Source organism: Camelus dromedarius, chromosome 17, assembly GCF_036321535.1.
Source record: "Camelus dromedarius isolate mCamDro1 chromosome 17, mCamDro1.pat, whole genome shotgun sequence".
Taxonomy (NCBI): Eukaryota; Metazoa; Chordata; class Mammalia; order Artiodactyla; family Camelidae; genus Camelus; species Camelus dromedarius.
The window spans coordinates 7547819-7575686 of NC_087452.1; the positions used below are offsets into that span (position 1 = coordinate 7547819).

At 44.2% G+C, this 27868-nt stretch overlaps 1 protein-coding gene and 1 long non-coding RNA gene across 3 annotated transcripts in view; one reads left to right on the forward strand and one right to left on the reverse strand.

The window, feature by feature from the left end:
* The window catches only part of LOC135323334 (uncharacterized), a 669673-nt gene that overhangs the window by 547373 nt on the left and 94432 nt on the right, over window positions 1–27868 (forward strand). Inside the window, exon 5 of the long non-coding RNA XR_010384786.1 lies at window positions 15999–16122. This is a non-coding gene — a long non-coding RNA (uncharacterized LOC135323334). The remainder of the gene's footprint in view (window positions 1–15998; window positions 16123–27868) is intronic.
* GRM7 (glutamate metabotropic receptor 7) overlaps window positions 14113–27868 on the reverse strand; it is a 770235-nt gene continuing 756479 nt past the window's right edge. The window contains exon 10 of one of the 2 annotated variants that reach the window (XM_010984985.3): window positions 14113–15328. In XM_010984985.3, the coding sequence (XP_010983287.1) occupies window positions 15279–15328 (50 nt within the window). In that variant the 3' untranslated portion in view covers window positions 14113–15278. The remainder of the gene's footprint in view (window positions 15329–27868) is intronic. The other variant, XM_064496292.1, reaches the window with a different exon arrangement.

Below are 27868 nucleotides of genomic sequence, written 5' to 3' on the forward strand. Positions count from 1 at the left end.
CCCAGAGATCTCTGTGGTCACTTCTACCATGTGAAGACACAGCAGAAAAACAGCCATCTGTGAACCAGGGAGGGGGTCCTCACCAGATACCGAATCTGCCAAGACTGTGATCTTGGACTTTACAACCTCCAGAACTGTGAGAAATTCCTGTTGTTAATAAGCTCCTCAGTCAACAGTATTTCTGTTATAGCAGCCCAAACAGACTAAGGCAGACACCGTATTGCGAAGGAGGTGTTCGTGCCTGTCTTCCAGGAGGACCTGTGGTGGATATTTGGCGGGAAAGAAACATAGTAGGTATGTCAGCTTACCCCATGGGAGCGCCCAGGCTTAGGGGGCTTCAGATGCTCCCTGAAGAGGCGTGTGTCTGGACTCCTCTTCTTCCCTGGTGGGTCATGGGATTAAAACCACACTGGCCAGTGTATCTCAGTGACTTGGTGTCCTGCTTTACTCTGCTCTGTGGCTACTGAGTGATCGTGCTTTCATGCTGTGTGATTATCAGTAACATTCACTCCAAGAGGCTGCGGGCTGATACAGTTGACAGTACCATCCCTGGGAATTCCCCGGTGCAGGAATTGTGAACATAATTATGGCAGAAAATAACAGAATTCCTTGGGGAGGAACCTCTTCCACCTCTTCAGAAGCATGACATAGTTTCCTTCTTGATAACGCAAAGCCCAGGGGAAGGTGTTAAAAGAACTTTGCATTGACGATGAGTGATGAGGCCAAATGAGAGAAATGGAATGTAGTCCCTTATGCCTCCGGTAAGCAGAGCACAACCGAATAGTTCAGCTTCAGATTCCTAGAGCAGTAAAAGAGACAGTGTGATTCAGTTGGCAGAAAGAGAGGCTGGGACCTGGGGAGTGGGGTGGCTTTTTAAAGCTGTGTCAGTCATGCAGAAATCTCTAAGCATTTTAGCAGGAAAAGATTTAATCTGGGGTTTAGGTGTCACAGGCTTATCTGTTGGGCTGGGGTTGTGGTTCTACACTTTGCCCCCAGAATGGCTCCCTCTCTGTGAGCTAACAGACTGGGAGCCTCACTACTTCCTGGGCTTTGGGAGGAGCCCTAGCAGCTTCATATTGAAATGTGTATTTGTAGCACCACTGGGTGCAATAGCCAAGACATGGAAGCAGCCCAAGTGCCCATGAGCTGACCGTTGGATTAAGATGTGGTTTATATATACACAGTGGAGTAGCACTCAGCCATAAAAAAGAGTGAAATAGGGCCACTTGCAGCAATGTGGAGGGACCTAGAGCATATTATGCTTTGTGAAAAAAGTCAGAGACAGATACTGTATGATACCAATTATATATGGAATCTGGAAAATAATACAAATGAATGTTTATGGAAAACAGAAACAGACTGACAGACACAGAAACTCGAGGGAACCAAAGGGAAGATGGAAGTGGGGAGGGACAAATTAGGGGCATAGGATTAACAGATACAGTCTGCCATATGTAAAATAGATAAGCAACGAGGACAGACTGTATAGCACAGGGAATGACACCTACTGTCTTGTAACAACCTCGAGTGGAATATAAGCTGCAGAAATCCTGAATTCACTATGCTGTGCACTGGAAACTAACACAGTATTGTAAACTAACTATACTTCAGTGGGAAAAAAGGAAAATACGTATTTGTTTTCTTAAAAGGCCTTTCTCATAATAGACGAGGCAACCCAGCAAAATGTGGGTTGGTCCTGTCTCAGGGCAGTAAGGACCAGTAAACTTGCTCCTGCCTCTGGAGCCACCCCTGGAGTTAGGAGCCTAAGATGTTTCCCCGAAGTCACTGGAATTGGGCAGTGTCCTCTGTGTCTATGAAGACTGATTCTTGGCACCAGCAAGAAAAATGGACACTGAAAATAGCTTAGAGAAAACTTGATTCCAAGACCTTGCTTTCCAGGGGAAAAGGCAGACGGAGCAGGAAGACAGCTCAGTGGTCTTTTCCTTCCGCTGCTGTGAAAGATCCCCCCTCTATGGCAAGAAGCAGCACCAGAGACACCAGTGTGGTTGCAGCGGCTTTCTTCTGGGTGGTTTTGCGAGGCACGTCCTTCGCCATTTGTTTTTGTTTCCTCGAGGGACTGTAACAAATCACCACATGTTTGGGGACTTCAGTAATGTACTGTCTCACTGTTCTGGAGTCCAGAAGCGTGCAGTCACCGGGCTGAAATCCAGGGTTGGCAGGGCTGCACTCCCTGCAGAGTTCCTGCGGGGTGAGTCCTGCCCAGTGCCTGCGGCTGCCGGCATTCCTCGGCTTGTGGCTGCATCTCTCCAGTCTCTGCCTCCTTGACCACACGCTTTCTCCTAGTCTGTGTATCAAATGCCCCACAGTCTCCCTCCTATGAGGACCCCTGGAATGGCATTTAGGGCCCATCCAGATTCTAGAGTAACTGCCCCAAAGCGAGATCTTTGACTGACTCACATCTGCAAACTAGGAAATGATTTTTCTAAATGAGGAGAACTTTACAGATTTCAGAGATCAGCATCTGGTATCTTTGGGGCCACCATTCAGCCCACTATGTTATTATTCTACTTGCAGCCTTTCTGTGCCTTGTATTTAAGGAATGTCTCTTGTAAGCAACTTCAAATTTTTCTTAAAAAAATAAAAAGTCTGGCAGTCTCTCTTTAAATCAGCATACTTAGCTCATATATATTTAACAAAATTGCCCATTTATTTAGGTTTAAACCCACCTTATTACTAGTTGGTTTCAACTTGTCCTACATTTAATTTTTTTCTCTTCCTTTCTAGATAAATTAAGTATTTTATATAATCTATGGCATTTCCTTGTCAAAATCTCCTTTGTGTGCTTTTAGATAGTGAAAACGAATTTGCATCCGGAATCTTACTTGCAAAAGCATCTGGGAAACGTGTCTTTCAGCTTTTCCACCCCTCCGTTTAGAAATATGGAAGGTAGTTGAGAGGGGAATTCCACGGTGTCCAGCACACACAGCGAGTTAACAGGGCTGTGACCCTTTCCCCACTTTCTCTGTCATCGTTACACACCAAGAGTCACCTGACGTGTTCCTGCAGCTTGGTGGGGAGGGGCGGATGGATATAAGCCTGGGCATTGAACTCAGCAACAAATAAATGTAAGCATTATGCCCCTTTTATATTTTTACAGTACTTGAGTAGTTGGCTAAGTGGACGGAACAGAGGAAATGATTGCATGGTTTCTTGTTTGATTTTTAAGGGCTGCCTGGATGTCTAGTAATGTAATTAATAAATGGAGATAGGGGACACACATCAGCAAAAGAAATTTAAAAATCGTTTCAATCAGTAGGTGATATGGGCAAAGACTGATGAAAGGTTCAGGAGTCTGATTTGATGGGGATGGAAATAAACTTTATTGTATCTTTGATTAGGTCTGCCTCCATTTTGGATGGAAACATACCTCCACAAGTTGGAGATACACTTAATTTTAATTCTGGTATACAGCAGATGAGAAGGGAATAAAGCAGGGAGGGGCAGAATTAGATCCGGGCTCGGTTCTGTTCCAAGACAGTTGGGCACAGAAATGGCAGCCTGAAATGGATCGTCTCTGGTGATTCCTCCTGTGTTAGCAACAGAGGCTGAATAGATAATTTGCCTTAAAATACAACTCAGAAAGGGGGTGGATGTGAGGACAGTTGCTGCTACCCAGAGAGCAGACAGGCTTCTGAAACAGCCTAATGGTCTATGCAAAGTGGATCGCCGTGGTCCTCGCCAGCCCTGAGACTTCCTGTGCCGAGTTTCAGTTAAGCATCTCTTGGGATGGCGCACACTGAGGGAGGCTTCCCAAAGCAGCTTTGTGGAACATGGGTGCTCAGATCCTCTGCCTGGCAGAATTCACAGTGAGATCCCCGCTACCCGCCCCCGCCTCCTTGAATCAGCACAGGAGTCTCTCTTACCCTCAGTTTGAACACTTGGGGCAGGTTTTTGAGATTTTGACATTACTTGGAGGTTTCCTAGATTTGTCTTATTTGTAGTAGTGGTTTTGTGTCCTGCATAGCTGTCACCATTTATAAAGAAGTTGCTAGAAGCAGGAAGAGTTTATATGACATCTCCTGGGACATAAGTTGGACAGATACTGTTTTCTCAGCCAAGATGCATTCCAAGTGACCTACTCCTGTTCTTTGTATGTCGAAGAGGCCATGTTTCAGAGTGGGCTAAGTGATAAGTTTGTGAATGTTTCTGTACAACACAACAAACTCTTAAGAACTCTTGGAGAGAAGTTTTACTTCTTGAATAAAAGACAAAGCCCCAGGAAGATGTCTTGGAGCTTTTTTGTTTTTACTGCTTAGAGCATGTGTGTAATGTCTGGAGGTGCAGCAGCCATTTTGTGACTGTGAAGAGGAAAGTTCCACATCAAGGAGGGCACATCAGGAGAAGGAAAAGAACCCAGGTCCTTGACATCATCTTTGACTAGCTGCAACCGGCCTCAACTGTCTGCTTACAGAATTGTTTTGTTTCTTACAAAAACAAATTTCTGTAGGTTGAATTTTCTGTTGCTTACAGCCAAATATAATCCTCTTTCATCCAGCTTGTTGAATATTTTAAACTTTTTTTCTGTATTCTTTTTCATGTGGATATTTCCTCAGTGACACAGCCCCTCACCCGCTTTCCCCACACATCCCACCTCCACTCTGCCACTTGCCCTGCAGAGATACAGACTTGGACTCACGTAGATGTGAGACCACTGAGCTTCAGGAACGGCATGGCTTTTCTCTGTTTCTACGCTGCCTTTTTCCAGGGTCCTTCTAAAGCATTGTTCTCACAATATGGTCCTTCCTGAGTAGGATCAGCAGAGGGAACTGGCTGGAAATGCTGGTTCTCAGGTCCTGTTCCGGGGCATCTAAATCAGAGATGCTGAGAGGGAGCCCGCCAACCTGCCTTTAGCCAGCTATCCTGGGGTCGGGGGTTGATTCTAGTTAGAGTTTGAGAACGAGTATTCTTGAGAAATCAACCGAACAGCATCAGGTGGTGGTGGCTGGGAGCTTGTATTACATATTTCTTCTTGTAATTAACCTTGAGATAGACAACGTACAGTTTTTTCCCCTAAAAACACCATCATGAGGAAAAGTTTATAACCACAATATGAAAACAAAAAGCACAGTGCTGTTGGGGCCAGTGGATCTGCTGGAGACTAAGTTCACCTGGATGGTTGGTCAGGTCTTCTTGGGTGTTGATTGCCTTCATTAATGTAATTGTTCTGGTTGCCTCATAAAATGCAAAGCAATAGACTTGGCCAATTCATATTTAAATTTCTTCCTCTACATTGCTGATTAACTGGGGACAAGTGTGGCTTTCTGCTCTGTATATGACAATGTAGGGGAATTCTTGCTTACATATCATTTGTCCTTTTCACTTTTGAGTTTCTCCCCAAAGAGAGAGAGGAAATGTGTGTTATTCTAGGATTCAGTAATACCTATATTCCTATTCTCCAAATGTCAGAAAGTTGACCCGGAAGCTTTTGTTCGAAATAAGTGTACGTACATCCTGTAAGTCCTTAAGTCTCATTCTTAACGTGGAACGAGAGTCTTGAGATGGAGAAAATACGGATGCGAGTGAGATCTTTCAAAAAAGATTGATGCATAGCTCTCTAGGTCCCTCTAGGAAGACAGATACGGACTTATCCAGGTATGAAATCCTTGAGCTTTATTTTGACCTATTTTCTAGATTTCTTCCGTTCAAGAGAGAAGGAGCAGGAGGCCAGGGATATCAGCATGAGATGACTGAGAGGGTGGGGTTACTGGGACCAGTCATCCCAGTTTCCCTGGCAGTGGGGGCTGGGGTGTGGTCCCAGGAGGTTGGGTTTTTAGCGCTAAGCGAAACTGGGGTGATAGGTCATTGTCAGCTGAGAAGATTGATCTGCATAGAAATGGGTATTTCCTGGATCTTTCATTTCTCTGTGATGGATTCTTGCTGCGGACATGAGGTGCCCCAGCAGCCAGGACATCTGATCAAACCCATACTTTCTGTCATAGTTACTGATTCAGAGACGGACACTGACCCAGGCCTAAACCCACCCTCTTGCTGCAGTGTTCAGTTCATGGACAGGTACTTTCCTAATTTAGTCCAATCAAAGTGCAGTTTAGGACCTTTATTTGACAGTCGGGCAGAAAGAAGCCATCCTTCTTTTACTGAATTTAAATAAAAACTGAGTATCACCTTATTGCCGCTGATACCATTTTGTAGCCAGAGGAAGAAGTAATCCTGGGAGGGTGTCAGTATGATGGAAAATAGAGGCAACATACGGGAAGAAGTTGAATCCTCGGGGCTAGCCTTAGACCGCTGAATTAAGCCTTGCCTAGGGCGCTCTGTGCCGTGGACCTTTTGAGTCCTAGGAGTCAATTATTTTATTGCTTAACCAGTTGGAGCTGAGTTTTCCATTACCTGTTTTGAGTACATTCTAATGGACTGTCCATGCAGATCTGTGTACAGGGTCAGAAAACAGCAGTTAAATGGTCTTAATGTCTTCCCTTTGATACTAATTTCTCAATGTGGAAAGATTAACTGGTTATTCTGGCTTTACACATTCATGTCTTCAGCTTATTTAATGTGAGATGTAGACTTCCTGAGCATCCTGACAAAATTTAGTTTCTGACTTTGTCCTACAGGGTGCCATGAAATACATGCATATTTATACAGTTTATTTAACCTGGGTACCCAGGTGTAAACACACACACACACAATTTATTCAAACTTAATAAAAGAACAGTTCATGCGCAGGTACACTCACACTCCTTCCAGCCCCTCAGACAGAGTTTCTGGGACGCCTCAGAGACCTTTCTTTTTACTTGGAAGGTCTGCATTGAAGCTGTGTGTGTGTGAGTGTGTGTGTGTGGACATAAACATTTTGTTTACGTACGTGTGGGTTCCATACGTGTTTCTAATACATGCCGTGTGTGTGTGTCTGTGTTCCTGATACGTATTTCTAATCGTAATCCTTTACTGGTGCACGTGTACAGGTACCTTCTTAGAGATGGCGCTTTACTTCCACTTTCTTTCAAGTAGCTTTTAATGATCGGTAGTCTTCATTTTAATATAATTAAAATTAATCGTTCCTCTCATGGTTGGCCTTCCTCTCGTCTTCTTTAAGAAAAGATATTTCTACATGTCTACAGGTCAAAAAGATATTCCTCTGTATTTTCCTTTAAAGGCCCTTTTTTTTTTTTTTTTTGACATTTCTTTCCTTCATCCATCTGGAATTGACTGTGTTGTGTACAATATGAGCAAATATTCTAAAATTTCTTCACACGTATATTGCTTTTTAAAAAAATTTGTGACCAAGACCACTGTGCACACTTCCATTTCTGGGCCCTTGTTCTGGCCCATCGGAGTGCTGGCTCTTCTGTTGGGTGTGTGTGCCGGGGCAGGTGGGGGTTGAGTGCCACGGCAGGTGGAGGTGCTCACTGTTCCGAATTCCACTAGGAATTCCATGCAAGTCTTAATCCCCAGTAGCCATGGTTCTCTTAAAACCACGATGTGGGAAGATTGAAAGAAACATCAGTGTCTAGGTCTGCCTCCCAAATTTCTGTTTTAATTAGCCGGGGTGGAGCCTATGAGTCAGTATTTTTCAAACCCCACCCTCAGGAAATTCTAATGGAAATGTGGGGTCCAGAAGAGATGTTACAGAGTTCATGTCCACGAATGATTCGGGGCCTGGGGCCAGCATCGGCCTGTGCTAGCTTGCCATCTTAGCAGAAATGCACAGGATGATTTTAAAATGAACTTCCCTTTGCAATGAACTTGCATTATAATCGGGGGAAACCAAAAGTACAGGGAAAATTTTTGAGTAAAACACAGTAATTCATAATTGCCTAAGGCACTTTGTGTATTGCTTTCGGGATTTCTCTGTGTATTTAGGTAGTTAGAATCATCTTGAAAATAACTGTATGAACATTCTTCTGTAACATTCTCCTGAGTTACTTTAAATACTGTTAAATAGTCTATTGCATTATAATAACTGTTGTTATGTATTGTTCATACATATACTTGTAAAATCTTATTGTGGTTAGGGGTTTATTACTTTGTTCATGGTGATTGTAATTGCTGTTTTTAGGTGAACAGGAAAGCACGTTCTGGGCATTACGATTTAGTGTTGAGTAGTGCTGGGTGCAGTCAGAGAGACCCAGCTTCCAGTCCCGGCTTTGCCACTTGTCCATGGCCTTGTGTCTGGGAAATTATTCTCTTTACTGCTCTTTAAGATGAGGATGATATTAATCCCTCCCACATAGAGCTGTTTTCAAGATTAAGTGAGATGAATGTGAATCGCTTAACAGGATGCTGAGCTCTGGCCAAGTGCCTGATGAGTTTATCTCTACGCACAAAATGCCTGGGCCATAGTAAGGGCAGCCCTGCCCCCCTGGCTCAAGGACCAGGGTGACCTGCCTGACCCCCGTTTCCCTGGTCGTAAGTGTTCACAGGGAGGATGTCTGTCAGCAAGATGGACTCCATCGTTGTCCAGCTCAGTAACCAGATGTAGAACTTGCTGGAGAGCCCTGTTTATTTGAAAGAAAAAGTAAAACATATGCCAATTACTCTAACAATGGATGCTGCTCGCTGGCTGGCTGACTCATAGAATACTTGCTCCCTAGGTTTTCCTTTTCTTGTGTTGAATAGATCCCTGCAGCTGAGAGGAAAATGCAGTTTCTCAGCTGTGGAACCAGGTGTGTGCATGGCTGGGGATCCGCCTGCTTGGATCTCCATGTCCTCTCAGAGCCCACGGGATAGCAGAACATAAAGTAACAGCAAGCATAATAACGATTTGGGATGTCCAGATTTTCTAAGTGGAAGCGAGGGGGCGAGGGAGGAAGAGAAGAAAGTCAGTGAGGAGAGTACAGCTCTGGGGTGGAGTGTTCTGAGCGAGTCTGGTTGTACATCCTGAAGAGGTCACCTCTGGACCCAAGGGCGGCATCTGAGAAACGCTGGACACGTCGTCTAGAAGGCAAGCTTTTGAGGGTAAAGGGTTTGCTTCTTATCTATGTGCTGTTTCCTTAAGAATTTAGAACAGCACCTAGTACGTAGCAGGTGCTCAGACCATTTGTGGATCAAATGCTCTACCACTGCTTACCGTCACACCCAAGGGACAGTGAAGAGAATTGCCTCTCTGAACCTGCTTCAGACCAGCAAGGGAAGACCTGGTAAAGAGGAAGCTTAGGGGAAAGTACCGGTGTCACTTGAGCTCCCGAGCCGGGGGCAGCAGCCTGCACGTAGCCCAGCGGACAGAAGAGGCTTTGGAAATACGGATTTCAGAAGGTCAAAATATGGGAATAAACCCGAGACCAGCCATAAAAAAGATGGCAATCCCAAGAGCCGGGGGAGGCACTTAAGAATAGAACTCTGAGTTTCTTGTCATGACCCCTGGAAAGAAGAGAAAAATGATCTGAAGGGACATGAGAGTACATAGCAAGCTTTCCAGGGAGTAATGTTGCAAAAAATCCTTGGGGGTAAACACCAATGACCATGAAACAGTGATGGAAATCTACAAGAGTGGTGTCTGAAGCCTGAAGTCCAGAATGAGTGGAGGTTTGCAAAATGTGTGAGCGCCAATACACGTCTCTTGCTTGTTTGTTTGAATCTTGTTATGTGCAAAGCCAGAATGGGAGAGTAGTCCGGTTGCTTGGATTTGACCAGTGACTCTCAAAGTGTGGTCCTTGGGCCAGGAGTACCAGCATCACTTGGGAAACTGTTTGAAAGACAGATTATCGGACCCACTCTAGACCTGCTGAATTAGAGGGGGGACCCCTCCAGGAGATTCTGATGCTCACTAAAGCTTGAGTGTTAACGCTCCACCCTACACGTGAAAATCATCTGTGATGCTTGTGGAGGAAAAAAGCTCAGGCTTTACCGCAGACTGATTAAAACAGACTCTCTGGAGTGAGGTCTGGAGTGGGGTCTGGCTATGGATATACATATTTTTTTAGTTTTATTTTTTATTGAAGTGTAGTTAATTTAAGATGAATGGATAAAGAAGACACACACACACACACACACATATACAGGCGATGGAATATTACTCAGCCATAAAAAAAAAGAATCTGGCCATGGATATATTTTAAAGCCCCTTGGGAAACCTAAAGTACAATCAGGGTTGAAAACGAATTTCCAGTTCAAGTACCATCCCCAGGGAGTTTATTAGAAATGTGGAACCCTGGGTCCTACCTACCTAAATTAGAATCTGCATCTTTGACAAGATCGCCAGGTGATTCATAGATACATGAAAGTTTGAGAAGTATTTGTATGAGATAACAGTTACAGGAAAGAAATCAGAATTTGCACCTTGTCTTCACTTTCTCTTTATTGATTGTTTATACTAACTACTCTTTTAAAGAGGTTATGGGCCAAGAAAAGGCAAGATAAATACATTGGCTGTGAAACATGAAGCATAGAGAAGGTTTGGCATCAAAGAAAGGCAGATGCCAGGCAGGCTACACGAATGAGAGAAAAGGATATTCTGTAAGACAGGTGCTTATGTTACCCACACCTCTTTGGTCTTGACTTGCGTTACCCATTGGCCAAGGAAAATAGCCAAACAAAATAAATCCACCAGGACAAAATCAGCATCAACACCAAAGTGTGATCCCAGGCCTTGGTGATGAGTTCAGGAGTGCCCTGTAGGTTCCTAGACCCGCCCTGTCCTCCGCCTCCCCCTTAAAGGGCCCTGAGGAGGGGGCGCCAGCTCAGAGCCTGCAGGTGGTAGACACGGCGGAACTTCAAGGGGGGTGACCTTGGGAATCCTCTGTGACCGTGGCTGGATTCCTTGGCAGGATGCCAGTGAAGATGATGAGGCCAGTATCTTCTCAACAATGAGTAGAGAAAAAACGCCAGCCCAGGAGCCACTTAGGATTCAGGAAGTGGTAGGACTAGTGGTCTGACCTCTCTTTTGTGATGGAGAGTCTGAGAAATACTGTTGATTTTCACAAGCTGTCCTTTGCTTTGATTCATTTCTTTCTTTCTAATTTTTTTTTTTTTTTTTGGACAAGAGAAAATGACACAGGGTGATTGTTGCTACAGTTTTAGGGGGTTTATAACTGGAGAAGTGACCACACCTTCATGCAATGCTGATTAATGCACTGAAGTCAGTCAAGTCAGGTTTCAGGCAGACGCCTCCAGGGCCTACGCCAGCCTCCCTCATCCTCCAGCATGCTACCAGCACTTTGGCTGAGGGTCGGTAAAGTGGGCTTACCACCCCCGTGGCGGTTGGAAGGGTAGAGAATGGATATGAATATCAGGGTCTAAGCAGACAGTCAAGGGAGGGCATGATAAATCAGAGTTAGGAAAAGATAATTTATAAAAATGTCAAATAAGAAAGAATATAGCAGCAGCAATTGCCTGGGGGTGTTGAGGGATTTCAGTCCTTGGGGCCGAATCGCTTTTGTCCGGGTGTAGCGGCGGCTGGGAACCCCGCGGGTGCCTTAGGCTGCGTTGACAGCAAGAAGGGGACTCTTCTCCCCGACCTGGACCCCAGCCCCCGCTGCAGCGCTGTTCTCCATGGCTGTGTTCAGACTTAGTTAGCATATTTTGATGGTGAAGTTAACGTTCTAGAACAAGGCCGCATGGAGGGGCTTGATCAGTGAAGAGACTTGACTCCTCGTCTTACTCCCGTGGGAGAGGTGACAATGCGCCAGACGCCAGAGGGTGCAGATGACTGAGACTGCGTAGCTGGTTCGTGGGGGAGCTGAGTGCCCTCCTGCTGTAGCATAGCCCTGTCATCTCCCTTCCTCCATCAGATGAAAGGGTTTTTGATTTAGAATATCCGGCCATCTGTAGAATTTCCACTCCACTTCATAGGAAGAGTGGCTCATCTTCTGGTGAAAAGATCCCCGTCTAATAATAGGGGGTCTCTCACTTCCTGCCAGGGGTGAGGGGAACGTTCGCATCCCCCTTGCCTCTCCGTCGTCATCGCCTGAGCCTTGCCTGCCCTTCCAGGCGCAGAGCCGGTGACTGCTCCCTCACAGGCCCCGCCCTCCTTCCATGTTCTCCAGCTGTTTAACTTCAGCCTTTCCTTCTTTCTTTTACTGATTCCTTTACACGTATTTATGGAGTGCCTACTCCTTGTCAGGCACTGTTCAAAGTGCTGGGATATTACAGTAAGCAGAACATAGAATATGCCTTACCTCCTCCATCTTCCTGCAGAGGGGGACCGACAGAATCAAAGAAGCAAATCTTTAAAGTCAGATAATGATGTGTTGTTAAAAAATAATAAAGCAGGTTGATGGCTAGAGTGTGCCGTAGGGGACTGCCCTGTTAGATGTGGTCAGTTTAAGCAGAAGCTGGAAATAAGTGAGGAAGTAAAGACGCACACACATTCAGACAGTGAGAGTGCGTGTCCGGCAAGTGAACAGGGGTAGAATCTGCTTCATATATTTGAGGAAGAGCAAGGAGATGCGCGTGGCTGGAGAGGAGGAGCATTATTACGCCGTCTGTTGTTGACAGTGCTTCCTAACACACACTGACATGTGAGAAACAGTTCCACTAACCTTGTCCTAGGGCTACAGACACACTTGAACCCACCTACTAGGTTGGGGGTGAGGATTGTGGACAATGGTTAGGAGCTGCATTTTGAGGATTAAAGAAGTTGATGTATTAAAAGCATCCGTTACAATGCATATGGTATGGATAAAGCATATAATGCCTGTAAAGTGTGTAAATACGGAAACAGCAATGCCTTATATGTAGTGCTACGGAAGCTTTAACTTTTATCCTTGTCGTGACCCTGGTCACGGCGACCTCCATTCTCCCCTGAGAAGCCGGAAGCAGAGCAAAGGCCTTTGTAGCTCTTTCCCACCCTAAGGAGAGTTGTTTCCGTTACTTCCCCTGCTCTCTTGGTAATCCATTTGAACCACTGGGAAAGGCTCATACGGGACTTCTTTGTGGAAATGATTTCGACTACACGGTCGGAAGGCAGCCTGGCTTGCCGATGTGCAGTTTTACAGATTCCATTTCCATGTCTAGACTGAGAAGGCACTGCACACTTAATTTTATTTTTAAGGCAAAATGCGAAAACCGTGTTGGTGCTGATGCTACCGGTAGTCGTGGTGGGCACGGTAGCTAACAGGCGTGGTAAGTTAACCAAGTGCCAAGCGCTGATCTAAGCCCCTTTGTGGATTCTCTCTTCCTCCTCCTAGCCCTGTGAGGTCGTGGTAGTATTAACCTGTTCTCCAGTTGAGGAAATGGAGGATTCAGAACGTTTCTGCAACTTCCTGCAGGACGGCTAGCAGGCGAGGGAGTCAGGTTTTATCGTAGCTTGTTTGGCTCCACAACTTGAAAATGTGAATAATCCCAACTCATTTATGCCGTGGTTTGCGTTTCTTTCCCACGATCTATTATTGGAAGGATTTTCAAGGGATAGGAAGACCTGGGAGATGGATTTGTTTTTCTCAGTCTGATGTAGAAATGAGTTTTCTAATCTTTACACACACATTACCTGGGCAGAGAGAGCTGAGGGGCATTAGGAAGAGGTCAGCAGATGCCAGAGGTGGACTCCGGTGTGGGTTTCATTAATTGCAGTGGAGAAATGGTCACAGTTAGATTCGCAGTGGTTCCTTGAAATACATTTTGGATTTTGGAGTCCAACCCTGAGTGTTAAGGACCAACGTCACCTCCTGCAAATGGACATTATTTTGTGCTTCTGATACCCAGGTTACTATGAGTTGATCTACGGAGGCATTTCCTACTGTTGAATTTTGGTAACCCCAAGTCTTATTTAGCCATCAACATGGCCAACAAGCTTATTTGCAAAGATACAGACAAATGCTTTATAATTGTTATCTTTAGTTACCTACTTGTCCTTTCGTTAAGTTTTGTAGTTTATCCTTTCCCTAAATTACCCGTTTATTGAAGCTCAGACATCTGTCTTTTTATTTTCTCTTCCCTCTGGCACTTTTGCTCTGCTGGGTAGATAACTTGCTGAGTAAATGTCTGAGGGTTGTCAGGTATCAACTTCAATTATGAAGAAACAAAATGCATGGGCTTGGTGACAACTATTCAACGAGAGAATTTAGCACTCTCAGTTGTCATGTGCATCTAGATATGATTTTAGTTGCAGGCTAAGGCTTGTTTCTTTAATAAGGTTGGTTGTCCACCTCGTTCCCTAACTTAATTTTGTTTTTATGCAATAAACTGTAACTAAAAAGGGATAAACAACTAAAAATATTTATTGTGGGAAATAAAAAAGTTAACCAAAGTATTTTATTGATACATTCTTGGACAATATCACAGAGTTGGAAGAGAATGGAAAGGGGAGCTTTTTCAGCAAGGGTGTTTTTCCACTAAATTGGCACATGAGCAGCAAGATTAACGAAAGTACTTATTACAAACAGTAAAAAACATACATGCTTTTTTTTTTTTTAAGTCCTTATCACACTGGTCAGTCATGGGGGCATGAACCAAACCTCAAGATATGAAATATCCATATTCTTTTCTTCAAATAGCTTAATCATTGTATGAAACTTATTGCAAAAGACCCATATCCTAATTAAAATAACAAAAGAGAACACAAATACAAATATTGAACATAAATTGTTAACATGTACTGTAAAATACATTACTGGCATGCATTCAAAGATCAAGACCTCTATTCCGTTCAGCCAGTCAATGCCTTCCTTCCGTGTGACCTATCGTATCACCAGAGAGGTGGGGTATACTTTCTCAGCACAGTTTTTGGTCTTTAAATAGCTTTTTTGTCTAAAAAAAATAACATGATTTGCAGTGTTACTATAATCATAATGATACAGTCATGTACATAATTTTTTTTTTTAGTCTGCCGAGATCTTTTTAAAATTCTCATTGTTGTAAAATTTCCCCAAATTTCCCGCCATCTGAGAGAATAGGGCTCAATGAAAACAGAGCATTCGAAAACAAACAGTGAACCGAGGTACAACATCGTATGGCAAAGTGCAAAAGTCCTCACAAACTGTACAGAAAAGTTCAAAACCTTGCAGCCTGGAAGTACGTACGAAGAAAGACAGGTCAGCCCCAACACGGTCACTGAGGCTCTCAATGGTTCATCCCAAAGGGCCCGGGTGGGACTTGAGTCTCAACACTCCCTTGGGTAGGGAAGGTCCAGAATTGCAGCCGAGTTGGCAGTGCTGATGCCAGTGACTTATTAAGCCAAGAGAAAGTAAGGGTATTTCATAAAGCAGCTGTGTAGGACACTTGGATCCTCTACCATTGGTCTCCCAGCCGGGGATGTTCCTCTGGTGATGAGCAGCGGGTTGGACCAGAAGAGTCCTATGCCAGGTTGGGTGACAGAATAACTGAAGGTCTTCCTCCACCATGGTTCCGTGGACTGGAACAGGTTAGATGACCAGGTTATTATAACTGACATACTTCTTTTTTGCAGCAGGGCCTGAAAGAGAAATGTGAAAGGGTCAGTTGCGGCCATGACTCTGTTTGCAGAGGGAGAATTAGATCTGTGATGACTTGGGTACCAAGTCAAGATGAGACAGTGCACCACTGAGGAACATGCAAATCACTTCAGATTCCTGTGACCATTTCTAGGATTCTGACCCCTAAAGGCAGCTGTGCCCAGCAATTCTCAAACCATCTGGGTTCTCTATTCTGGAAAGTTACCAACTTCCTTTATGGTCTCTACCATTAGTCAATTTATCAGTGGGTGTCATGGTTTCTGATTAGCTTAAAGGACCCATCCATGTTGCAGTGCATTTCCTTTTGTGGTCTTCTCCCAGACTGTCTTGGGAGAGGTCTGTCCTGGGTCACTGGAATTAATTTAGGTTGACTACAGATGAGGCGTACCAGAGTGCCTTCTCTGGTCCTGATTTACACAATCAGATCACCTTAGATTGAATTTTATAGTGTTCTCGTCAGTAAGTCGTAAATGGTAATTTGCAGAACTACTGTCATCAAGGTTTGAAGCTCACCCAATTCTGCCAGGAATCTCAACATGCACTGTCTGTGCTGGCTTCCCTTTAATGTAGGATAAATTGCTTATTTGGTACAGAGATTTCAGGCCTCATCTTCACTCAGTCACTCACTCATTCCTTCATTTATTTGTTCAGTGGGTACGTGTCAGTGGCCTACCATATGCCACACAAGAGGCTCGGCACTGTGAGCAAGTGATGAGCATGTCCGACCCTCGGCTGTCCTCCTGCCGGAACGAAACTAAGACCCCAAGATCCCAAGGTATGTCTCTGCTCTGTGTTCTAGTTCTCACCACCAAGTAATGCGATTGCTGTGGCATGGCATCGTCGTTCTTTGTTAAATCTTTGGGGTTTTGCATCAGCCTCTGATGGACACAAAGGGACCATCACATTCACTGATGACTTACTGCTTCAGGATCTAAACCATATTGTTCATTTAATACAAACAAATAGCAAGAATTATTCCACGACTCTTAAGTAGGGATTTATGTGTGAATTTAGGGGAAGGGAGAAGCTGCAATAACATACTGAAGAAAGTTTGTATCTGAACTTTGAGTGATGCAGCCAGTATGTTATAGATGGATATATGTGCATACACGATACACAAGACTGATCTTAGGTTCCGGATTAAATATTCAGACTCTCCTTCTGACAAATTCTGGTTTGAAGACTTAGGCTCATTTCTTTATTAAATTATGTTGCATTTATTAACTGAAATTAGAGGGAAAATAATGACATTATATGTTATATACTGTATATATTATACATATTATGTGTATATATTATAATTATATGAAATTGAGGGTCTCCTGGACAATCTGGTCATGAGACTGGTCATTGAGCACATTCACTTGATAAATGCATAGCTTCTGTAATGCCTCAGTCTTCTGAGAAGGTTTCCATTGTCATCACGGCTTTCAGTGTCTTCAGTGACGCTTGGTTTGAGTACATGTAGGAAAACTTCCCAAAGATGGTTTTTTTTTTTTTTTTTTTTACTCTGAAGCCTGTTTGCAGGGTTGTAGCTAGAAAAACCCATTTGACAGTTGCGAGAAATAGTCACAGCACGCCTTGTCAATTGCGAACATAGTAATTACCCTCAGGGCAAAGGGAAGGAAAACAAAAACCCAGAAGCCTGTATGACCTGAGTATCTGACACCACCTCTGTTGCGTGTTTAATTAAGACTGTTTTCTGTAGAACCATGACTGGCTAGTGAAAAAAGCCAAACATATTTGAAATGCCTCAAATGGTTTACTTTAAAACACCCGTGACTCAGGAGAGTCTTCACCGAAAGAACACGTAAGTTAGAAAATACTGTCCTTGAGTTGTAAAGCTGAGCATGAATTTGCCTTAAACTATAATCAAGATAAGGTTATGTTTTTAAAAACAAAACCTGGAAATGATGATGACGATAGAAATACACTGTCTCGGCATGGGCATCGTCTTGTGTTCTCCGCAGCCTTGAGAGGAGGGCTCGTGGCGCTGCCCTTGGACTCACCTGCCCAGGCTGGGGTCAGCTCCTGGGCTTACCTGAGGGAGGTGTGGCCTAGACCGGTCCCAGGACACTGAGCTTCTCTGAGCCTTTGTGAAACAGGACAGTTGTCACCCTGCGGGTTGTTAATGGCACAAATGTATGAAGTATGCCAGTTTCTCCTCTGGTAACCTGAGGCATAAATGCAGTTTTAAATTACAAAGTTCTGTACAGATGACTGGCCTCAGTGCACGCTTTCTTTGCAAAGCATCTTAGTAACACGGCAGCAAGATGCTAATGGAGATGTGCAGGTCCTAGAAAGACAATTTCTGTGCTTTTCGGAGCACTGTCCAGTGCATTATAATGTTTATTTTTAAGCCATAATAGCTTTATGCGTACATAAATGCCTATGGTGTCTGCTAATTCCATTTATTTGAATAGCAATGTAGTTTGTGGCCTAGGAAAGAAAACTGCTTAGCTCAGAACAGTTGTGCAGTGAAACACTCACTAAAGAAATACACTTTTTATTTTTACATAGCTGGGATTTTCTCTTTTATAAAGTTATCTGTTTTTAAGGAACAACAGGAGTCAAAGGCATGGCCCCAGCTGGGTTTTCAGGAGTCAGCTGTGTCAGTAGTTCTCACAGCGAGGAGTCCTGAACAGTTGATGCTTACCGAGACGCAGTGCTGTGGACGCTGGTTTTTGGAATGAATTGCTCATGTACCCTTGGTAGTTATGAAAGCCCCGACGGTCCTTGGTGTTCCGTCAAAATCAAGCTCAGTTAACTTCAGTGAACTTAGTTGTTTTCTCCTTGATTTTCTCTGTGCCTTTTTTCTCACAAAAACTTCTCAAAGTGTGTTCTGTGGAACGCTTGTAACTCAGATGACACACAGGAGGTGAAGAATGAAAGACAAAAATGGGGAGGAAGTAGCGTCTCATGGATATTATAAGGCACGTTGAATTATGGGAAACACTGAATTAAACAATATTAAATAGGGCTCTTTTCTCTACTCCATATTTAATTTCTCACTTTTAAATATTAAGGAATTCTAAAGTTTAGAAAAAAATACCATGTTTTCCTGAGCTCTTTTGAAAAAACGACCTATCTATAGATGTATACACACGTGTGTGTATGAGGGGTTCAGACAGCTACAGAAGGTGACTTGTATGTCGCAGCTCCCAAAATAACACGTTGACATAGTGGCATCTCTGCTCCACGAGCCCCTCCACCCGCCCAGAGGAGAGGAAGCACAGTGGCGCCGCCTCGGCGCCCGCCCTGACTTCCCGGCCCCGCGCCGGGCCTGCCGCGCTGTCGGTCTGCCTTCTTCCCGGGGCGGCTCCGTGACGCTGCTGTGTTGCTGCCCATAGCTTTGAGGTTTTGAGGTTGACTTATGCTAATTTGCTAATTGTAGTCAGTGTAGACTTCTCTTTTAGAAACATGGCAACATTTCTATGACTCTTTTCTTACTGCTGGCCCCGACTTTCTGTTTCTGGTAACAAACAGCGCTGGAGTAAATGGCTTCGGAAAAACACCAGTCACGGAGTTCAGTGACAAAGCTGTAGACCAGGAGGGATGATCTATAATACACTTATATTTAACTGATAAAAGATTGCTTCCAGAATTTTTTTAATTCATACAAATTAATAGAAGACAACTGAATTTTTTAAAAAAAAGATATAAAAAGGTAATCTGTAGATGAAGAAAAACAAATGAGAAATCCTCAAGCTCATCAGTACGAGAAATATAAATTAAAATAACAATAAGATAGTACTTCATGCCCTCACGCCCCTGCCCTTAAAGAAGAAAGTGTGTGCTGAAACCCCGTGCTGGGTAGGAATGTCAATTGGTAAAATCACATGGAAGAGACATTGGAAGTAGATGGAAAAGCTGAAGACATGCATACCGCTGACCGTTTGGTAATTGTAGTTTCAAGTGCCTGCAGTTGCAGTCACCCTCCAGCAGTTCCCTCAGGCTACCGCCTGCTCTTTGCTCCTGTTGTTGTTGCTCCAAGTCACTTGCTCCTGGGAGCCTTTCCTGACGCCCTGCAGACGAGTGGGTGTCCCCACTCCACTCGCTCTTGCCCTCTCTACTCTTCCCTTGTGATACTTGATACACCCAGGGTGCTTCCCCTGCTTCACACAGGTCTCCAGCATCAGCACGGTCAGTGTCACGAGGGTAGAGACCGTTTCTCCCAAGGGCCCCGGAAGTGTGTGGTGTGTATTCATCGCCCAGTCCTGACCACCTGCTGTCACAGTGGGTGTATTACTCAGTACGCGTGCCTGCGGCGGGGCCTCTGCTCTCTGAAGTCCTTGTCAGCTCTAGGAGCACCTTAGGAGAGAAACGGCACAAAAGTACACAGGAACTTCATGGATTTGCCACCTCTTTTTTTTTTTTTTTTTTGCTTTTTTTCCCCTCAGCGTCCCTGCAGTGCTACTGTGTGCACAGCTAACCATTGTTACAGCAATTCAGGTTTCACTTGTAACTTTAAACCACAGCATTTATTTTCCCACCAGAACAGCCCAGTTAGAATTGAGCAATCAATTTTCTATTCTGCCATGAAAGGAGTCAATGAACATGCTAGGGTTTCTTTAAAGAATCAAACTGGTACTTTAAGATGGAGAACATCAAGCAGAGGTTTACATAGTTCTAAAGTCTGCATTTGTATATCCGGAGGAAACTGTAATTTGAAAAGATACACGTACCCCAATGTTCATAGCAGCACTATTTACAATAGCTAAGACAAGGAAGTAACCTAAATGTCTATTGACAGATGACTGGATGAAGAAGTTGTGATTACACACACACACACACACACACACACACACACACACACACACACACAATGGAATAATATTTAGCCATAAAAAAGAATGAAATAATGCCATCTGCAGCAACATGGTTGGACCTGGAGATTGTCATTCTAAGTGAAGTAAGCCAGAAAGAGAAAGAAAAATACCATATGTTATCACTCATATGTGGAATCTTAAAAAATGACACAAATGAACTTATTTATAAAACAGAAACAGACTAAAGGCTGCCAAGGGGGCTAGAGAGGGGTTAGGCGAGGGCTGCTGTCCTCAGAAGGGTGGCAGCTGAGGTTCAGAGGAGGCCGTTGTCCCAGCAGAGACTGGAAGGAGATGAGAGAGAAGCTATGCAGATACCTGGACCGCAGAGTGAGCAGCAGGTGCAGAGCCCCGAGGCAAGGCTGGCATCTGAAAGTCTAGAGTGGCTGGTACACAGAGAGTCGGCAGAAAAGGCAGCGGGCGTGGAGACTTCCCACTCTGGCAGGAGGTGACGTCACTAACTTGTACATGGAGAAAGGATGGAAAATCCTGCCTGAGATGCTCAGGAGAGCTTTCAAAGTAGAGGGAATGTGGAATTGTGTCTTGAGCAGTGAACGGCAGACATTCTCTTGCCTGGGGACATGAGGACACGGGTGTTGAAGAACATTCCATCTGGAGCATACTCCGTTAGTAAAGCATATTCCATGAAAAAGTGGGGGATTTAGAGAGAGTAGCAAGAAGTTGAAAGGAGTTTGGTGAGTACAGGGCTCATGCAGAGAAGAAAGAATGATGGAGGGGATGGCAAGGGAGATTCATCTGATTGCCATGGGTATTTTATGTTACATAGAAGGTACTGGATATTAGAGTAAGAGAATTGTACCAGTGGGACAGAGGTAGAGGATGGTAATTGCAAGAAGGGAGATCAGCTTGGAGTTGATGGAGTGACTAGGATTGTGTCTGCAGTAAGTGGAATCCAAGACAGCACTACAGTGGGGCTCTTGACGTGGCCACCGTGGTCCTGGTTATTACCATGCCCTCTGGGGCAGGAGACCATGGGCAATTGCCTTGTTGGTTATCGTCATGGGAAAGTATCCTTGAGGCCAGAACTGTGTTTGTTTTTGAATTTGGGAGGGGCTGGAGTGTGACTCAACAGTCAAGGTCCGTTACGTTTGGTTCAGTTGATTCTTGTTGGGGCTTCAGATCTTGGAGGACGAGTGGGCTCAAAGGAGAGAAAACCAGAGAAGACTCCTGGCCCAGGCAGAGGGAAGAGTTGAAGGAAATCTCAACTTTTCTTCCTTTCTTGGAATCCAACTCAGTTTAACCTGGTGGGCAAATGGCTGGGCTTGAGAACTGAAGGTCTGTGCAGGGATAAGATGGCTGGAGGATCCCATGGAGAGGTTTTGGAAGATGGAAGGATTGATATATAATAGGAATCAACCACAGCTTCACCCTCAGCTCACACTCAGCCCTGAACCTGCCATGTCGGTCTCAACATGAGGACTCACATGGTCTTCTGTCGTTGTGTTGTCCGCCTGGCCCCAAACTGCGTCAGAACACTTATAGATTCTGACCTGTAGTTAACTACAAGGTAACAATTCCTTCCAGGCTTCTCATCGGAAAACAGCCCTGAGAATTGCATCCAGTCCTTCATTTTCTCCCTCCCTGGGTGTGTCTGTGTTACGTGATACGTGGCCTCCTGCCATGTTTTCTGAAGCATCCGTGTGTGGAATGCACTACTAGAAACCCAAGAAAGATTTTTTTCCTCATATTAGAATGGAAGTGACTTTAAAAACTAAGTATGTCTAATGATCTGTTTTCAGAGTTTGGCTCTTAAGATATGGAAATCATCATGTCAGGCGTCAGAGGGAGAAGGTGGCAGTGGACGGGTGCTGTGTGTTGAGAGCAGGACATGGGCAGTGCCTGCCGGGTCCTTGCCTGACCTGGTCTGAGTCGTGATTCTCTCAGCACACTTGACCTTGTCCGCTGAGCAGCCTGCTGACTGTAGATGCGAGCCCGCGGGGCACACCGGGCTGTGGAGGTTTGATGTCCCTCAAACACAGAGTTATCGCCGAGACGCAGAGGTGTGTAGGAGTGAAAGCATGAAATGCCGTGATCTGGGCCAGAAGCATAGTCCATGCTGCTACCTTTCCTTTCTCTTCTAACTCAGCTTCCTTCTGCACGCGTGTGTGGGGCGGGACTAGGGGAAGTCTTAGGAATTGACTTATTCGTTAAGATACTGCTAAAGACTGAAAAAACACAGAAATGAAATAAAGAAGAAGCAGGGAAAGAATTTTGAGTCAGGCTGCAGAGGCCATACAGAGAGCGTTTCATAAAACCCATGTCAGACGTGTGCCCAGGAAAGAAAAGAGGCTGTGAAGGAGAGAGGCCCTCGGACTCTAGGTCGTCTATGTTCTGGAATCTTCTACCCCTAGATGTTTTTGAAGGTGGCTTTTTCTCCTACTACAGGTTTCCATTTAAATGGCACCTCTTGGAGAGGCCATCCTTGACCTCATCTATAAACCAGCACTTAGCAGTTCTCACTGGTGCTCCAGCCCACGGCATTTTTGTATCTTTCATCACCCATCACTATCATTGCCTAAGGCTTAACATTTATTTATGTCTCAGTTTATTTACTTGTCTCTCATCTAGCATTTAAACCCTATGCATTTTGTGTTAATCACCGTTGTATCCATAGACGGTACCTAACGTTAACCTAAGTAAATAGACAGCAAAAAGACAACCTACTGAATGGGAGAAAAATATTTGCAAGTGCTATGACCAATAAAGGGTTATTATGAAAAATACATCAACAGCTCATGCAACTCAATATCAAAAAAAAATGAAACAACCTGATTAACAAATGAGCAAAAGCCTGGAATAGACATTTTTTCAAGGAAGGCATAGGGATGGCCACTAGGCACATGAAGAGATGCTCAGCATCGCTAATTAGTAGAGAAATGCACATCAAAAGCACAATGAGATACCACCGCACACCAGTCAGAATGGCTGTCATCAAAAAGTCTACAAATGACAAATGTTGTTAAGGATGTGCAGAGAAGGGAGCACTGTTGGTGGGAATATAAACTGATGCAGTCACCATAGAAAGCGGGATAGGGGCTCCCCCAAAAAACTGAGAATTACCATGTGATTCAGCAACTCTAGTCCCGAGTACATATCTGAAAAAAACAAAAACACTAATTTGAAAAGATTCTTGTACCCCAATGTTTATAGCAGCATTATTTATAATAGACAAGATAGGGAAGCAACCTGAGTGTCCATCAACAGACGAGTGGACGAAGATGATGTGAGTGAATATATAGTATGGAATACTTCTCATCTCAGCCATTTAAAAAAGAATAAAATTTTGTCATTTGCAGCAACATGGATGGACTTGGGGGGTATTATGCTTAGTAAAGTAAGTCAGACAGAGAAAGGCAAATACTGTATGTTACCACTTATAGGTGGAATCTGAAAAAATAAAACAAGCTAGTGAAACAAAAAAGCAGCAGACTCACAGATATGGAGAACAAGCTAGTGGATAAAGTTTGGGAGCGGGAAGAGGGGAGGGGCAGGATAGGGCTAGAGGACTAAGAGGTCAGAACTACTATGTATCAAATAAACAAGCTGAAAGTATATGTTGTACATCACAGGGAATGTAGCCAATATTTTATAATAACTATAAGTGGAGTATAATCCTTAAAAATTGTGAATTACTGTGTTGTACAACTGAAACTTATGTGATATTATAAGTCAGCCATACCTCAATTAAATAAAGAAGAAAAAAATACGTAGTGAAAGATCCTTGGTTTGGGATTAGTTGGAACTAATAACAAGGAGCCTACTCACGTCTCCTCATTTTTTTTTTTTTAATTGAAGTCTAGTCAGTTTACAATGTGTCAATTTCTGGTGTACAGCCTAATTTTTCAGTCATACGTATGCATAAATATATTCCTTTTCATGTTCTTTTTCATTATAGGTTACTATAAGATACTGAGTAGAGTTCCGTGTGCTTTACAGTAGAAACTTAATTGTTTATCTGTTTTACGTATAGTAGTTAGTATCTGCAAATCTTGAACTCCCAATTTATCCCTTCCCACCCCTTTCTCCCTCCTTGGTAACCGTAAGTTTGTTTTGTATGCCTGTGAGTCTGTTTCTGTATTCCTTAAAACTTCTCCCTTTGATTGATGCTTTCAGCTGGGATTTTTTCTCCTTCTTTCTGAGATAAGTGCCAGGTAGCGAGGAACCTGGTAGCCCCGCCCCAGTCTGTTCCCTGGAGCATGCAAGTCCTCTGATCTTCATAGCTGTTGGGCAGTTCCAGCCACCCAATCAGAGGAAACAGAAAAGTCGATTATTTATCACAGAGAATGGTCAAGAGTAATCACAAGTATTACTTGAGGGAAGAGAAAAAAGACTGTATTTGGATAAAAGATGGGTGGAAGAGACCCCTAAGCATTCCATGCCTGAGCAGAGACAAGGAGCTTCTACCAGAGAAGCTGAAGGAATGCACTGCAAACTGGTTACGGCTGGGATCTAACGTTAGCGAGCGTGGTTCTCTAACTCTGGCCTCCCATTACCAGTCACAGCCTTGTTCAACTATACTGACTCCATTTACTGGCTCCGAGACTTTCCATCTTCTCCTCTTTTCTTACACACATTGCCCATCTGTTACTTGGAGTAGGGTGGAATGAGATCGACATTGAAAATGAATTCTTTCAATGCCTATCTCAGTATTAGGTTCAAGGAGTTTAAGACCATTTAACAATCCCGGGGGATATCTATCCATGTCCTAATTTTAAATGGATGGTTTTCAGGCTTTCCTTCAGTATATTCTGTTTGCCCTGAGGCTGCCTGACGGACCTGTCCACGGCGCCTGTTCCTGCTGGCACTCGTGGTCAGACCACTTGTGATATAGCCTGACGGATTCTGACGGGAGACGGGAATCCCCATGACTAGAATTCAGCAGGGTCTTGTGGAAGTGAGCACGTAGCTGGACTAAAGCACTGGGTCTAGAGGGACGTGACTGAGCAGCTGAAGGGCTTCCTTCTATGAGGAGGGATAAAGCGACTGAAGCTAGGAGACCGGGCACTGAGTGGTAAGTGATGTTAGACGCTTACTGTGAACTTGGTGAGATGTGATAATGAGATAATGATACAGCTGGAGAATGCCTGCATTTTCTGATAAGCTGAAATATTTTGGAGTAAATATCATAGTATCTGTAAGTCAGCTTTAACATGGTTCAAGGCAAAATGCATAGAAGCAAGTATCGTCAAATATAAGCAGTTGTTAAATCTTGGTGGTAAATTATATAACTACTCCTTCTACTTTGCTGAATGTTTGGAAAGTTTCATATCCGGAGTAACATTTATGCTTCACAACTTTGCTGGGAGCTGACCCTATCTTTATCTCGTAACATCTGCCACCAAGAAGCAATACTCTTGAGGCGGTCATGTATCTCAGAGAAGAGATAAAAAGGAATTGCAGTAGCTTCTGTGACTGGGCATAGAACCCTGGCAATCCTAATTCAACAGTAACAATACTGACTAGATTAAAAGGCAGAAGAATGGGAAAATTAAAGGATAACAAAAAATACAAGGATAATCACTAGTCAGCCGTATGACCTTGGGCAAGGTGCTTGATCTCTCTATACCTCAGTTTCCTCATCTGAAAAATGCACATCATAATATCACCAATCTCTAGGGTCATTAGGAAGATCAGAGGTATATAAGACACTCAGAATGGTGCTGAGTATAATTTTACTCCATCTATTTAGCTATGATTAGTCTCCTCTCTGGATGCGTTTAGAGAATCCCGCACATACACGTAACACTGACTCGTCGTGTGAGTGTGCGCTTTCCCCTTGGAAGAGCTCCTTCCAGAGCACAAGGTCAGGCTGCCTGTAAAATGAAACCAAATTAGTTGTTTGATTTTTGGACACTGTTAGGGCGCCAACAAGGTTTCTTGAGGAGGTTTAAGGAATTGTCAGTGCACCTAGTGCATGTCATCTGTTCACTGAAAACGGAAACTGTCAAGTCGTTGTCACCGTGTTTCCACTTTGATCTGGTTGCACTGTCATCATTAGCCAGCATTTCATCTCTGCAAAAGTGTGATATTGAAATCTTGTGCTTTGAGCGGTTGTACTGGTCCACGGGAGCCAAAGGGGGAAGCTGGGGGTTGGCAGTTTCTCTTACTGCAAAAATGACAGTTTCTTGCGGTGCAGACAGACTTGTACGCGTAATCAGTGGCTGCTGCTCTTGCTACATGCCATCCAGGTCATCTCCATGCAGTAGTGGAGCTGGTAATCATTGATTCTAGGAGCCCTGATTGTAACACCGTGAGGTTATCTGCAAACCCAATTGCTGGAGATTGTAAATGTACATTTATTTATATTTTGCTTTTATCCACGTTGATGCAATAAATTGGGTATCTACTAGTGAGCACCATACGAATGGCAGTTAGATTAACTGAAACAAATCATCCTCTATTTATTCCCTGCTCAATTTTGCACTGAGGAATTAAGCTGTGTCTGCAGTGATAAAGCAAAGTGAGGACTGGGTCAACTACCAAGCTGATTCCAATGGAAAGACTGAGGCCAGAGCTGTCCATGCGTGTTTATGACATGTGGATGTACATGGACATTGGGTCCATGTTACTCACATTGGTTATCAAACAGACTGAGCAGATATCATTCAAAATCCCATGGTTTCCAGGAAACTTTTATAGGCACAACATCCCAGACAACCTAGTGTATCCCGAAGGGTAATCTCACTTACACAATTTGTTGAAAAACTGTGTAGAGTGAGTCCTTGTGGAAACAATCAACATGGCTGAGTTGATGGGACACTGAAATTTATTTTCTCTTGACACTTCTTTCCAGGAAGTTAGGAAACATGAGTCCTGGATGGGGCTCCAACGAGTCCAAATACTTGCACTCTGAATGTAGTAGTTTTGTTGGACACTTAAAATACCCTAGAAACTCTACTAAGCACTTAGTATTCATAAACCCTTTAATCCTTCCAGAAAGCCCTACAAGGCAGGTACCACTACCATCCCTGCTTTACCAGAGGACATCAGAGGCTTAGGGAGACTAAGGAACACCAGTGTCATATCAGATACAACCACGTTTTTTGAACTTGGGTTCTGATAGATCAAGAAAGAGAATCGGGGGCCATAGATCTTTCTCATTCAGCACACGTTTCCCAAGTGTCTACTCTGCACCAGGCAGGGCTGGACAGTACGTTCCACGGAGTCAGGGCAGCATCTCTGCAGCTCACTGCTCTGATCTTTCCCGCCTGTCACCCCCCTTGATTTCTTTCCTGAAATTCCACCCCCCAGTTCCCATGAACGTTCAGCTTATTGTGGGAGGCAGTGAATCCTGTGACGTCTCAGTGACTGAACTGGCAGCCTGGATACTTAGGCTCCGAGGGATGGGAAGCACTCTCACAGGCAGCGACAGACCCTGACAGCAGAGCCTGGCAGGAGATGTTCTGTTGTTCAGCCTCCTCTTCCCCTTCCCCCCAGGGAGCCAGTGCAGGACGGATGGGTTGAAAGAGAAACGTTGTGTTTGGTTAGACTTAAAGCGGAGATGTGAGAGAGGCAATGTGATCACAGGTTACTCTTAAACTATTTAAACTCAGAGAAAAGGCTGTGGTTGAGGGGAAAAAAAGGGCTGACCAGCCTTGGCCTCCTTCCCCAAAAGAGGAAAGAGAGCTGCGGCCTCACCTGGGCAGTGATGCCACTTGATGACGGGAGCGGTGC